Source organism: Tupaia chinensis, unplaced genomic scaffold (genome assembly GCF_000334495.1).
Source record: "Tupaia chinensis unplaced genomic scaffold, TupChi_1.0 Scaffold000532_1, whole genome shotgun sequence".
Taxonomy (NCBI): Eukaryota; Metazoa; Chordata; class Mammalia; order Scandentia; family Tupaiidae; genus Tupaia; species Tupaia belangeri.
The window spans coordinates 7,152,368-7,164,990 of record NW_006160045.1 but is presented as its reverse complement, the minus strand read 5'-3'; the positions used below and the strand labels follow the sequence as shown (position 1 = coordinate 7,164,990).

Sequence of the window (12,623 nt, the reverse complement as noted above, 5' to 3'; positions counted from 1 at the left end):
TTTTTTTTAGAAAGCATTGAAGTGTACCTTCATCTTTTTTTTTTTTTTTTTTGGTGATGGGGGGTGTGTGTGTGTGTATGGTGTTTTAGACAAGGTCACACTGTGTCATGACCCTCCAGTCTCATCCTTCTAAGTAGCTAGGACTATGAGGTGTCAGCCACCACAGATGGTTTTTTAGGGTGGGCAGGGAATGAGCCTGCCAAACAACAGTATCCAGTGCATACTACCACGTTAGACCTCTCCTTCATCTTTATTTTTTAGATTTTTCCCATAGGGCACATGCACTCAAAAGAGACAGAGAGAGAGCAGAATGTGAGAAATCATCCCTGGCGAGATGGCCATACTGCAATCCCTTCTCCTCCATTCTTCTCCTGTGATTCTGGGCACCCATGCACATGGGCCCAGTGTGATCCCTAAGCCATCAGATCCAGGACTTGAACTGCAAAGTCAGCCATGTGGGACCCAGCTACCATATCATTCTCAACTACCATACATATGCTGGCCCTCCTTCACCTTTTAAAAAACATGAAGTCAATTTTATTTTGAGGGGAGAAATATCAAGTGCAAAAAATGGACTTAATACTCAGTACATGAAATATCATCAGTTTAGTAGAAGTTTCGGTCACCTTTTTCCATTCTTCCTTGCTGATCTACTACAAGTCTTTCACCATAAAATTTGGCACCCAAGCAAAAGTGATTTATACAGGTCCTTGACTAAGTATATCTCCATATAAATCAGATTAAGTGTTGAGTATGTTTCTAGTTTGTATGTATGTGATTCTGTTATATATCAGCCACATTTTACCTTACTTTCCCCTAGCTCTAACTCTCTGCAATCATAAAAATATGTTGTAATAAGCATCTTTATCATGTTACTTAGTGGATCTGAATAAAAGTTTTTCTGAAGGAAAGAGATTTTTCTAAACAAGTGAGATTGCTGGGTCAAATGGTTCATGTTCACTTCACATCGTCTGGTTGCTCTGCAGAATGGCTGGACCTGTTTACTGTTCACATTTCCACTGGCTATCCACAATGCCGTTTCTCTGCACTGGACTATCTTACTTAATTTTACCATACTTACTTTAATTTTGAGTATAACTATTTTTAAATTGTTGAATTATTTTTAAAATTTCTCCAATTACTAATGAGGTTGGAAATTTCTTCACATGTTTATTGACCTTAGAATTCCTTCTGATGGAAATTCTTATCATCTGCCAATTTTTCAAAAGGACATCAGATCTTTATTATATGTTACAGGAGTTCCTTACATATTGTAGAAAGAAATAACTTATCATTGGTAAACACTACAAATATCTTATATTAGTCTATTGTCACCTGTTAACAACACTTTCACTGTGCAAATATCTTTAATTCTGATATAGCAATCTATTGATTTTTTTTTCATCAGGTTTATGAATTGAGATTTTATTTTCATATCATCACAAAGAAATTTTACACTTTCTATATGTGTTTTTTAATTTTTAAATCAAATTCATTCATGCATATAGCTGAAAAAGTAAAATAACATCCGGGCGCTTGTGTATAAGTGCCCAAGATCCTGAGAGGAGAATGGAGAAAGGACTATGGCGTGGCCATACCTCTGGGTTTGGGGGGAGTGATTTCTCACTTTCTAGCTCTGTCTCTCTCCGTCTTTCTGGTGAGCACATGCGCCCTATAGCAAAAAAATCTCTCCCCTTCAAAAAAAGGTAAAATAATATTACAATGCTTATTACAAAAACAGAAGTACCCTTTTGTCCCAAGTCCTTCTTCCTACAGGCAATTTCTTTCAGTTCTTCTAGCTATTATCCCCCTCCTTTTTTATTATATCTTCATATTTTGGGGTAGAGGCAGTAGTATATTTTTCTATTTGAGTCATTATCTGTCTACTTTTTGTCAGGCAGCGAAGGACTTGGCATCTAATACTAACCACTCCCTTAACCAATATTATTATAGCACAGTTTTAGGCGTGAAAGTTATACCTCTTATTTGCTTAGCTTCTATTTACCCCCTTCAACTTTTTCTTTTTCTTTTTTTTTTCATTTCATTTTCTTCCATACATTCAATCACATTATTATTTGTCTTACAAAATGGATATTTCAACAGGTGAACATTTCTCCCTAGTACTGTTGATAAAACTACGAAATAACTTCAACAGATAATACCACACTTCTTTATGCCATTAATGCTTTGCCTCCCTGTCCCTTCCCCAAATGTCCTTCCTCAGACCCTCCTCGTTCACACACACTATATCTGGTATTTATATCTATATACTGTGTTTCTATAGCCTTTAGACAATTAGTTTCAGTCATAGAGTGCAGATACTCAGTATATATTAAGTGGGGACATACAATGCCTCTCCTTCATAGCATGGCTTGCTTCACTCAGCAGTTAAGTCTTCCATATTCATCCACTTCCTGTCAAAAGCCAGGGTTTTGTTGTTTTTTATGAATGAATAGTATTCCATTGAGTATATGTGCCACAGTTTTTCTAACCATTCATCGGTTCGTGGGCATTTGGGTTGTTTCTATGACTTAGCAATTGTGAAAAGTGCCGCAATAAACATCGATGTGCAAGCACTTTTCCAATTAAGCCCCCTTCAACTTATTATGACCCATACTTTTGATTTCCTCATGAAATTATCACTAGATTTATATGATTCTATAGACTTATGAATGTATTTATATGATACATATTATATCAGGCACTATACTAAGTTTTTTACATATATTATGCTTGTCTAAAACTCAAAACTATCTAATGGCATAACTATTGCTGCTAGCCTTATTTTTTGATGACCAGAAGCAGACAAACTCACAGTAAAGAGGTGATGCAGCTGGGATCCAATTTAGAAAGTCTGGCTGGGAATTTACCATGTTAAAATACCAGGCTATTCTGTCTCTAAAATTTTTTCCCAGACAAGACACATACATTAGCATGCTCACCATGATCCTTACAGTCAAGTGCATTGTATTCTGGACTCACCTGACTATTCCTGCATTTCCCTTTTCTCTGATTTTTATAATACACAAGTCCTATAAAATACCTGTTCATTCTGTTTCCCAAATAGCTCATCATGGCTTTTTATCTCTTCATGATGAATACTCTCTAAGAGTATTTTCAAAGAGGTTATTTTTTTTTTTAAATAAGCCTCCTAAGTTAATATTCATAACACGTTTTCCTTTTTGAGAGAGTGTACAACTGGGTTCAAATTGTTAAAGTTCTTTTTCTCCAAGACTTTAAACATATTTCTCAATTGTTATCTTGCATGTAGTGTTGCTATTGAGAAGACTGATATCAATTTGATGTTTACTTTATTATACAAATGCTCTTTCTCCTTAAAAAGTCTAGTTTTTTCCTTCATCCCTGATAGTCATAAATTTTAATACAGTGTGCTGGGTGTTTGTTTTTATTTATGCCTACTTTGTTATTTCTTTATTGCCAGAAGACATATGCTCTTACCAAGGAAAGAAAGAAAAAGTGAGAGAGAGAGCAAGAGAGACAGATAACAAGTACCCCTTCCCCCTCTTTGGGTTATGGCCACAGTGCAATCCCCTCTTCTCCATTCCATCAGAACCCTAGGCAGGCAAGCACATGCACCTTCACATCTTTGAAGCAATTGGGGCTGGAACCCAAATGTGATTGTCTATGTGCAATTCGGCTCACTTAAGCACTGTATCACAAGGCTGGCTTCTTACCTATTATCATTAGCACCTAATGACATCATTCAGTTTAAGGATTTCCATCTTTGGAGCAATTTAGATCCCTTTTTTTTTTTTTTTTTGAGAGGTTTTTGCTATAGGGCGCGTGCGCTCACCAGACAGACAGAGACAGAGAGACAGAAAGTGAGAAATCACCCCCCAGGGGGGATGGCCACGCCGCAATCCCTTCTCCTCCATTCTCCTCTCGGGATCTTGGGCACGCACGCACATGCGCCCGGCATGAGGTTAAGCCACCGCGTCCGGGAATCGAACTGCGGTCGACTACGTGGGAGTCCAGCGACATAGCCATTATGCTAACTGCTGGTCCCTAGATCACTATTTCTGTAAGTAGCTCCATTTCTCCATTTTTTTCTTCCCTTTTGAAAGTCCTACTTAAATATTTTCACTATTTCTGTTAGTATATCTTAACTTTCATATTTCCCATCTCATCTTCTCACTATCTTGTTTTTCTGCTATATCCTTTCTGCTCATTCTACTATTGAAGCCATCTACTGAGTTATCTCAGCAGTTATATTTTCATAGTAAGTATTCCCAATTTATTTTTCTTTATAACTACTTATCCTACCCCTCATGATACCAAACATACTTCCTTTATTTTCTCTGTGAAGATACTTATTATACTTATTTTAAATTCATGTTTTGTTTGGACTCAAAATTTTGTTTTATTTAGGCACTGGTTATTCAGTTTATTGTCTTTTTTTTTTTTTTTGGAGAGGTTTTCGCTATAGGGCGCATGCGCTCGCCAGACAGACAGAGAGAGACAGAGAGACAGAAAGCGAGAAATCACCCCCCCAGGGGGGATGGTCACGCCGCAATCCCTTCTCCTCCATTCTCCTCTTGGGATCTTGGGCACGCACGCACACACACCCGGCGTGAGTTCCAAGCCACCGGGTCCGGGACGCGAACCGCGGTCGACTACGTGGGAGTCCAGTGACATAGCCATTACGCTAACTGCTGGTTCCCAGTTTATTGTCTTTTATACCATTTGTACTTTTTGTTCATTTCGTCAGTTTTTCAGATGCACTGACTTCTCATTCTGTAGTTTATTTAAGGCTTTATGTTCTACAGAGGCAGATCATTCATTTTTCTATTTCTAGAATTTCTTTTGTAAGAATTTAAAATAAGCAATTAAATCTAAAGTAAGAGTTAAGCAACTAAATCTAAATTGTCATGTTCTACCATATGTAACACACTCCGATTATAGCTACACTGAAAAGAACGAAAAAAAAAAGTATCCACCTCAAATTTTCACTAAAGATTTCTTTTTTTCAGTGGTTTATTAACCTCAATCTCTAATTTTTCCATAGGCAGCCTCAGCTAATGTCTTCCTCAGCCATATAGACCAAGCAGTACTCCTTACTATTAGGTTTTTGGAAAAATCATGATGCATTTTTTGCACAGAAAAACATCACGACTTTTTCAACAACCTAATATAAGTCAGTTCACAACACTGAAATTAAAGTAAAAAAGAAAAAGCTATAGTCTTCCCACCTTTCTCAGAGTTATTTCTCTTCAGACAGAATTTACTTGGTTTCTAAACTTTTATGTTTTTAACTTTGAAGAAACCATTACCAGGGACTGGCAGGTCATGTGGTGGTTTAGGGTGCTGGACTCCCACATGGCCAACTGCGGTTTGAGTCCTGGACCTGGCAACTTGCATTCTCCCTTTCTTTCTCTCTTGTCCCTCTCTGGTCAAATAAAAATAAATAAATATCAATAAAGTTAAATAAAATAATTCTTAAAAAAAAAAAAAGAAAGAAAGAAACCATTACCAATACTCACAGCAAATACACAAAACATAAGAAATTCATTTTCATTTTTTAAAAAATACACTATGCTTATAACTAGATCAAATACCTTCGGTGGAAAGCCAGTTGAACCAGGACATCCTTTTTTCCTTAAAGTTGGTGTATGAACTGGAAGTGGAGTACAGTCTACAATCTGAACCCAGGAGCAAAAAAGAAATGTCATGAAACATTCTATTTCAAACAAAAGTAGAAAGAAACAAAATATCAACAAATAAGTTCTACATGTTAATAAAGAAAATTTTCAATGAAGCTAAAATTTTTGTAGTATTGATAATTTAAATTTCTACCTGTAATATCTACAAATAAAATACCTTATTTAATTATTGATAGTAAAAAAAATTTCGGTCTGGGAATTTAAAGATAATTTGGAAAAGAAAATCCACAGAGGAAAATAAAGTAACAGCACATAGCCTTCATACAAATGAGGATGTTCATATTGATCTGAATTCATCATATTAATTCTAAAAAGTATCTAAAAAAGCTTTTAGTGAGATTTATGATAAAAATATTTAGAAGATCCTTTTGACTATCTGACTTCTATATATAAAGTACATTATGTATATCTCCTTTAAGGATTTGAACACATAGAGATTGGGATTAGCAGGATTTCTGTGCAAAAATTATTTCCAAAGAGGGGAATTAGATTATTTAATATTATTACAATTTCAGAACTTAATATAAATTTAGTTACAAATCATATTATTATTATTAGCTATGTAAAATAAAATGTCCTTTGATTGGGTGTTACTGTAAAAATTGAATGAAAGGAACCAATAATTTTACTGAATGTTACTGGGCGGGGGGGAGAAATACTGCTTAATTACCAAAGAGTATGTGTGTTTGTGTGATATAAATAACTTTCTTTTGGGATGCTAAGTAAGCAAGAGAAGGAAAAAGCTAGTTCTTGTATAAAATTACAGAACACTTAAAAATATTAAAGAGAAAAACAGATGATCCCTTTTTACCTTTGTAAGTATCTAACCACCAAAAATAGATACTTTATATTAACTACATAGATTTAAAATGGAATTCAGTTGAGTTTTCTATTTAATTCTGAGCTTAGGTCTAATTTGAGCTTTATTTACTTTTAAACAACTTAAAAAGGTTTTGAAGACATCTTTAATTTAATATTTGAGAAGATAAATATGAATGATAAAAGACAATACTAAAATGCTATTTGAAAGTTAATAAAAAATTAACAAGAAACAAAATTATCATTGGAATTTATATAGGAAATCCAAGAGAAGTTATCAGAACGAAAGAGTCAAACAAGGGTGCTGGATACAAGATTAACAGAGTTTTTAAAGACCAACAATAGCCTAATAAGGAAATATATTTTGAAAGAATCTCAGTCACTGTGCAACCCAAAATTTAAGGTACCTAGGAAAAACTCTAACAAGCAATATGGAATACATCAAAAATAATAAAATGTAATTGAAGAATGTAAAATAATACCAAAAGTAATAACGTGTACCATGTTCATAGACAGAAATACTCAATTCCATGAAGATGTCAATTCACATCAAGTAAGTCTACAAATTAAATGCAATTCCAGTCAAAAGCCCCACATGGAACTTGATAAGCTGATCCTAAAGTAATATGGGAAACTAGAATAAAGAAGTAAAAGAAGATGGGTGGGAGTGGCTTAGCACAGCAGGTACCAGGAATTATTTTAGGGATATAATATTAAAATGATGTGGTGTCAGTGCAGGGATAACCAAAAGAGCAATGGAAGAAAACCCCCAGCAGGAGATTTGATTGTCCATACAGGAAAAAGAGATTAGAACCCATTTCCCATTATGCATAACAATAAATTTCAGATTGATGGAAGTCCTGAATATGTAAAAACAATTTTTTTAAACATTTATAAGAAAATACAGAAGACAATCTTTATAATTTCTGAGTAGGAAAGAACTGCTTTAAAAAGACACAAAAAGCAGAAGTCATAAAGAAAAAGATTGATAAATCTGACAACTTTAAAACGAAAACTTTTGCAAGACCAAAAAGAGACCACAAATAAAATTTAAAAATAAGCCACAGACTGGGACAAAATATTTGCAATGCATATGGCCAGCAAAGAATTACTATTCAAGATACATAAAGAATACTTAACGACAATAGGAAAACATAATGCGATGTCACAGTAGAACAAAAGACAAACACGCAAATCATTCATGGTCAATAAACCCAGCTAACACTAGGAAACAGAGAAATGCAAGTTAAAACAAAAAGGCCACTTCATACCCATCTAACTGGCAAAAGTTAATGTCTGACAGTACCAAAGGTTGGTGAGGATGTGGGGAAATGGGGAACTCTCACACATTGCTGGTGGGAGTTAAAATTGGTCCAACCACTGTGGAAAAGAATTTGAAAAGATCTAGTTAAACTTGAAAATGCTTATAAAATATAACCCAGTAATTTTTCTTCTAAGTACATATGCAAAATCAACTGCATTTTGCAAAAGCAGATTTTTTTTTTTTTAAAGAGAGAGATTTATTATAGAGCGTGTGCGCTCGCCAGAAAGACAGAAAGTCAGAAATCACTTCCCAGAGAGGAGGGCCACCCTGCAATCCCTCCTCCTCCATTCTCTTCTCAGGATCTTGAGCATGCACGCACATGTACTTGGCGTGAGTTTTAAGCTGCTGGGTCCGGGACTCAGACCATGGTTGACTAACGTGCGAGTCCAGCAACATAACCATTACACCATCTGCTGGTCCCAAAAGCAGATAGATACCAAGATGTTCACTTCTGCAACAGTAGGAGAATGAATAAATAGCTGTGATATATTTACACAATGAAACACTATACAGTTGTCATAATGAATGAACTAAGTTGACATGTATCTGTATGAATAAATCTCAAAAAGCATACTTTCAAATGAAAAAGAAGGATACAATAACATTTGTGTAAATTTTAAATATGTGATATGCACTACTATATATTATTTATGGATACAAGTGAAATAAACATGTAAAACCAAGGAAGGGATAGTGTACTCTAGGGTTCAGATATTTAAAAATGTCTGAGAAAGAGATAAGAGAATGATATAGGGGAGAACAGTTCTATCTGCTTCTGCAATATTTTATATATTTGAACAAAAATCTAGAAAAAAATAAGACAATATGTTCATATTTGTTAAAATCTCTGTGTGAAGTTTACATGAGTATTTATTATATTATCCTCTATTTTATCATTAAAATTTAAAAATATAAACTCCAAAAGATTAAAACAATTATAACTAAAACAACGTAAGGTCTCATTAACTTAACCAGTCTGAGGGAATCTGTTACAGGGCTGGAAAAAAAACAAGTCAGTATCTCACTACAACTCATACTTCACTGCAGATAGCTGTTTAGACTGGATTATCTATTTCTGTTAGAATGCTAGACACAATCCCAGAGATTTTGAGATTGGTAGCAAAGGAGCACTGTGTAAACTGCAACCCTCAGTGAACAACCAGAACTGCATCTTGAGGTACAACACGTTCTTTGAACTTGTGCAGGAAATGATGTGCTGTGAAAATGGGCCAGGTGGCAATTTAAAACCACTGACTGACATGAAATGTAAACATAACAGTTTTTAATACTATAAAAAAAGTGCGATTCAGTTGAATGCCTGTTGATGATTTAGTAGTTAGAATAAACTATTCAGTGGTGATTTTATGTATTTACTCTTTTTAGACAAATTTTTGCAATAAGGCATGTGCACTCAACAGAGAGAGAGAGAGAGAGATGAAATGAGAAATCATCTCTTAGGAGGGATGGCCATGCTGTAATCCCTTCTCCATTCTTTTAGGATTTTGGGCACACAGCATGTGTGCCTGGCATGAGTTTTAAGCCACTGGGTTCAGGAATCGAACCGCAGTCAACAATGTGGGAATCCAGTGACATAACCATTATGCCATCTGCTGGTCCCATCAGTGGTGATTTTTTTTTTTTTTCAGATTTACTTACAATGTAAATAGCTATAGGTGGACTTATTAAATTTATTAGAAGAATTAAAACATGAAAATGGCACTTGCACTGCCATGTGACTAAAGAGTCTGTATCTGACCATCCAAAATTTATGTAACTATAGAGTTTTCTATTAAAATGAAGACCATCTTTACAGTTAAACTTTTTGGATTAAATTTTAGGAGACAATCTCCTACTTTAGTTTTCTACTCCTATCTACATCACCAGTTAAATGGAATGCTCTGCAATAGACTGTGACTTATTATGCAATATTTTTGGTTAAGAGGAAAAAAAATTTCACTTTTTTTTTTAATTCCCTCATTCCTGACACAAGTGAACAGTTGAGGAGCACAGCTGCTCCAATGAGGCACCTTAACTGGCTCAGCTTCACTAGATGTGGAAGGAGATGTGGACCTTGACTGGATGTAAAACTTGACGCTCGGATTCCGTACATATGTGTTCTCAACGGGATCAGTCTAGGAAAATAAGTCAGGAAAAATAAAAACCCAACAAATCAATTTTAAACAATGTGCAGCTCTTTACAAATTCCTTTAAGGCATAATCATGACAATGTTTCTTGAGAAAGGAGGATAATAAACTTTAGTTTAAATATTCACATTAGGGATGTGTCATACAAAAACATAAAACTGCTAGCTTTAATATAAATAAGGATTAAGATAACAATAGTTAACAAAAGGCTCCTCCCCAATCTTAATCTTACTTTGAATACTGGCCTCTACCATGTGTCCTGTATCTGTACTCCACATGGAACTTTGGTATATGAAAAAAATGTAGAGCATTTTTTAATAGAGACATATAAACTGCAAATTAAGTTTGTCCTTGATGACAATGAAATCTGGTCTTCAACTATGCATTCACTGGAAGGAAAAGAAACTAACACTGTGCTTGTCACTAAAGTAAAATCCTCTTCTTATTTTGTAGCAATAGAAATACCAGCACTTAAATTCAGTTACACTCTTTTTAGAAACTGAAAATGCTTTTGGTTCAACTATAGCATAACAGACCTTATGAAACACACAGAGTGATGATCTAGTCAGTTCAGCAATTTTCAAAATCATGAGAAATTAGTTTTTAAAATGAAAGGCAATGAAGGCAATTTGGAAGGGTTAGGGAACCTGCTTTTAATATGTTGTACAACAAGAATCATGCTTACATCAGAAGTTACAAACCCATCCAAAAAAAGAGCATCAGCTGAAGGATTTTAAATACATACTTAAAATTATTTTTATTATTATTATGGTTGCTATTTTAAGGGGAAGACATGATGACAGATAACATATCCCTTAGAACTGCCGCTGATGAAAGATTTGGATATATTCATAACAATGTTTTGATAAAGTGGAATGATTAGAACTGATTAATAATGATCTTTGTACTTGGAATAAAGTGAATAAATAATATCTTTAAAAGTATGTGCTGAACAATAAACGAGAGAGATACTTGGTGGGAAAAAGGTTTCCCTAGAAATGAACTTTTTAGCTCTGTTCTCAGCTCAACAGAACTTTGGGCACATGGCTTCAGTATCTGAGTACAGAAATTATTTTCTTGAGTTGGGGATATTTTCCCATTTACCATTAAGGTAGAATACCACTATGAACTTAGGATATGTTGCATATGTAAAAAAGTCACCATGTGCTCAACATGGAGAATTTTTGGAAAATGTGGCAACTATGTAGAACAGACAGGCAAGCGGGCTGATAAACACTACAGAAACCCTTTACTGATGCCCACTACAGCCTGCCAGCATAGCGCTTATGAGCAGGTATTCCAGCAATCCACAAGGCAAGGTTTTGGCAGGGCTGACCAACATCGCCATCATGAGGCCTTAAACTCGGAGTTACTGAATTTGAGACAGGTGGGCAGATGGAGGGCTCAGTGAGGCCACCTAGTAGACCTGGAGCAATGTATGTCACAGTTACCAACTGCTAGGAAAGTATCTAAATATTGTAAAAACCGCAACTACTAAAATGAAGCTTACCAGCTGGGGATAGTCCTGTATGTATAATGTGGACGACTGAATAAAAATTATCATGCCCTGAGAAGCTGGACAGCCAGGCCTGAATCTCATCTCTTGACTGAAAATTTAGGTCCCCTTTTGATGTATCACAGTATCTCCAGAACAGAGGTACTCAAAGTAATTTAATGATCACGGAGGCCAAGTTACATTATCTCCTTTCCTGACAGTAAATTTTATTATTTTTTGTCTTAGTTCTCAAACATTCAGTTTAGTCCCAATTTTCAGAACTCACTTGTAAGAGGCATTATGAAACCATTAGTTAATGGACCCCAACTGTGCCAAACTGAGAAGTCTAAATACAGAAAACTATTTGGACTTTTTTTTTTTTAATGTTAAGTTTACATTTAATTTGCTCTATTTTACAACATTAAAAAATAAAAAAGGAGTAAAAGGAAAGCTAGAGAGATTAAAGAGTGACTCAGTAATCAAACATTTTTGTCCCAGAGGACAAAAGATAAAACTTTACTTAAGTTTCTCCTCTCCAAGGAGAGAAGAATAAAACAATGGGACTCAACACAAATTTTGCCCACTTTACAATTTCATTAAGCTATGGAGAGGTTTACATTACTAATCAGAAATATAATCCTTTGGTTAGGACTAAGGTAGAAACATCTTTTATTAACTAAAACCCTCTTCCTTCTAGTTTTCATAAGATTTATATAAATTGCAAGGTGAGTAGGTATCTATGTGAAAGAGGGTTCAACTAAAATGGAATTGATAAAGCAGTAGCAATATATTTTACACGAGGAAGAAATTAAAACTGACACAAATAATCATAAGTTTTAAAGAAGTGTCCAGTAGAGGATTTGTTAAGAGTAAAACACAGACATTTTAAGAAAACTCAAGAGTTTCTAACCCATCACAAAAGCAGTTAGCCCTGCAGCTTTACTGAAAGACAAAATGACAGGATTCTGTGCGAAAAGCAATGCTGTTAATAGACTGAATAGTTAATGTAACTTTCATACCTCTGCGTCCAATTACTTTTATTTTTTCAAATAATTATTTCTTTAATGTTATTTATCGTTATTATTTTTTAATTTGACCAGAGAGAGAAAGGGAAAGTGAGAAAGTAAGTCGCCAGGTTCAGGAGTTGAACTACTTGAAC

The 12,623-nt window shown here is 34.8% G+C and overlaps 1 protein-coding gene across 8 annotated transcripts in view; it reads right to left on the bottom strand.

The window, feature by feature from the left end:
- The window catches only part of CDC42BPA (CDC42 binding protein kinase alpha), a 280,345-nt gene that overhangs the window by 46,722 nt on the left and 221,000 nt on the right, over positions 1 to 12,623 (bottom strand). For 7 of the 8 annotated variants that reach the window (XM_027775224.1, XM_027775225.1, XM_006157243.2 and 4 more), the window contains one exon: positions 5,577 to 5,660. In XM_027775224.1, the coding sequence (XP_027631025.1) occupies positions 5,577 to 5,660 (84 nt within the window). Of the gene's footprint in view, positions 1 to 5,576; positions 5,661 to 9,851; positions 9,957 to 12,623 lie in introns of all 8 variants that reach the window. The other variant, XM_014591108.1, reaches the window with a different exon arrangement.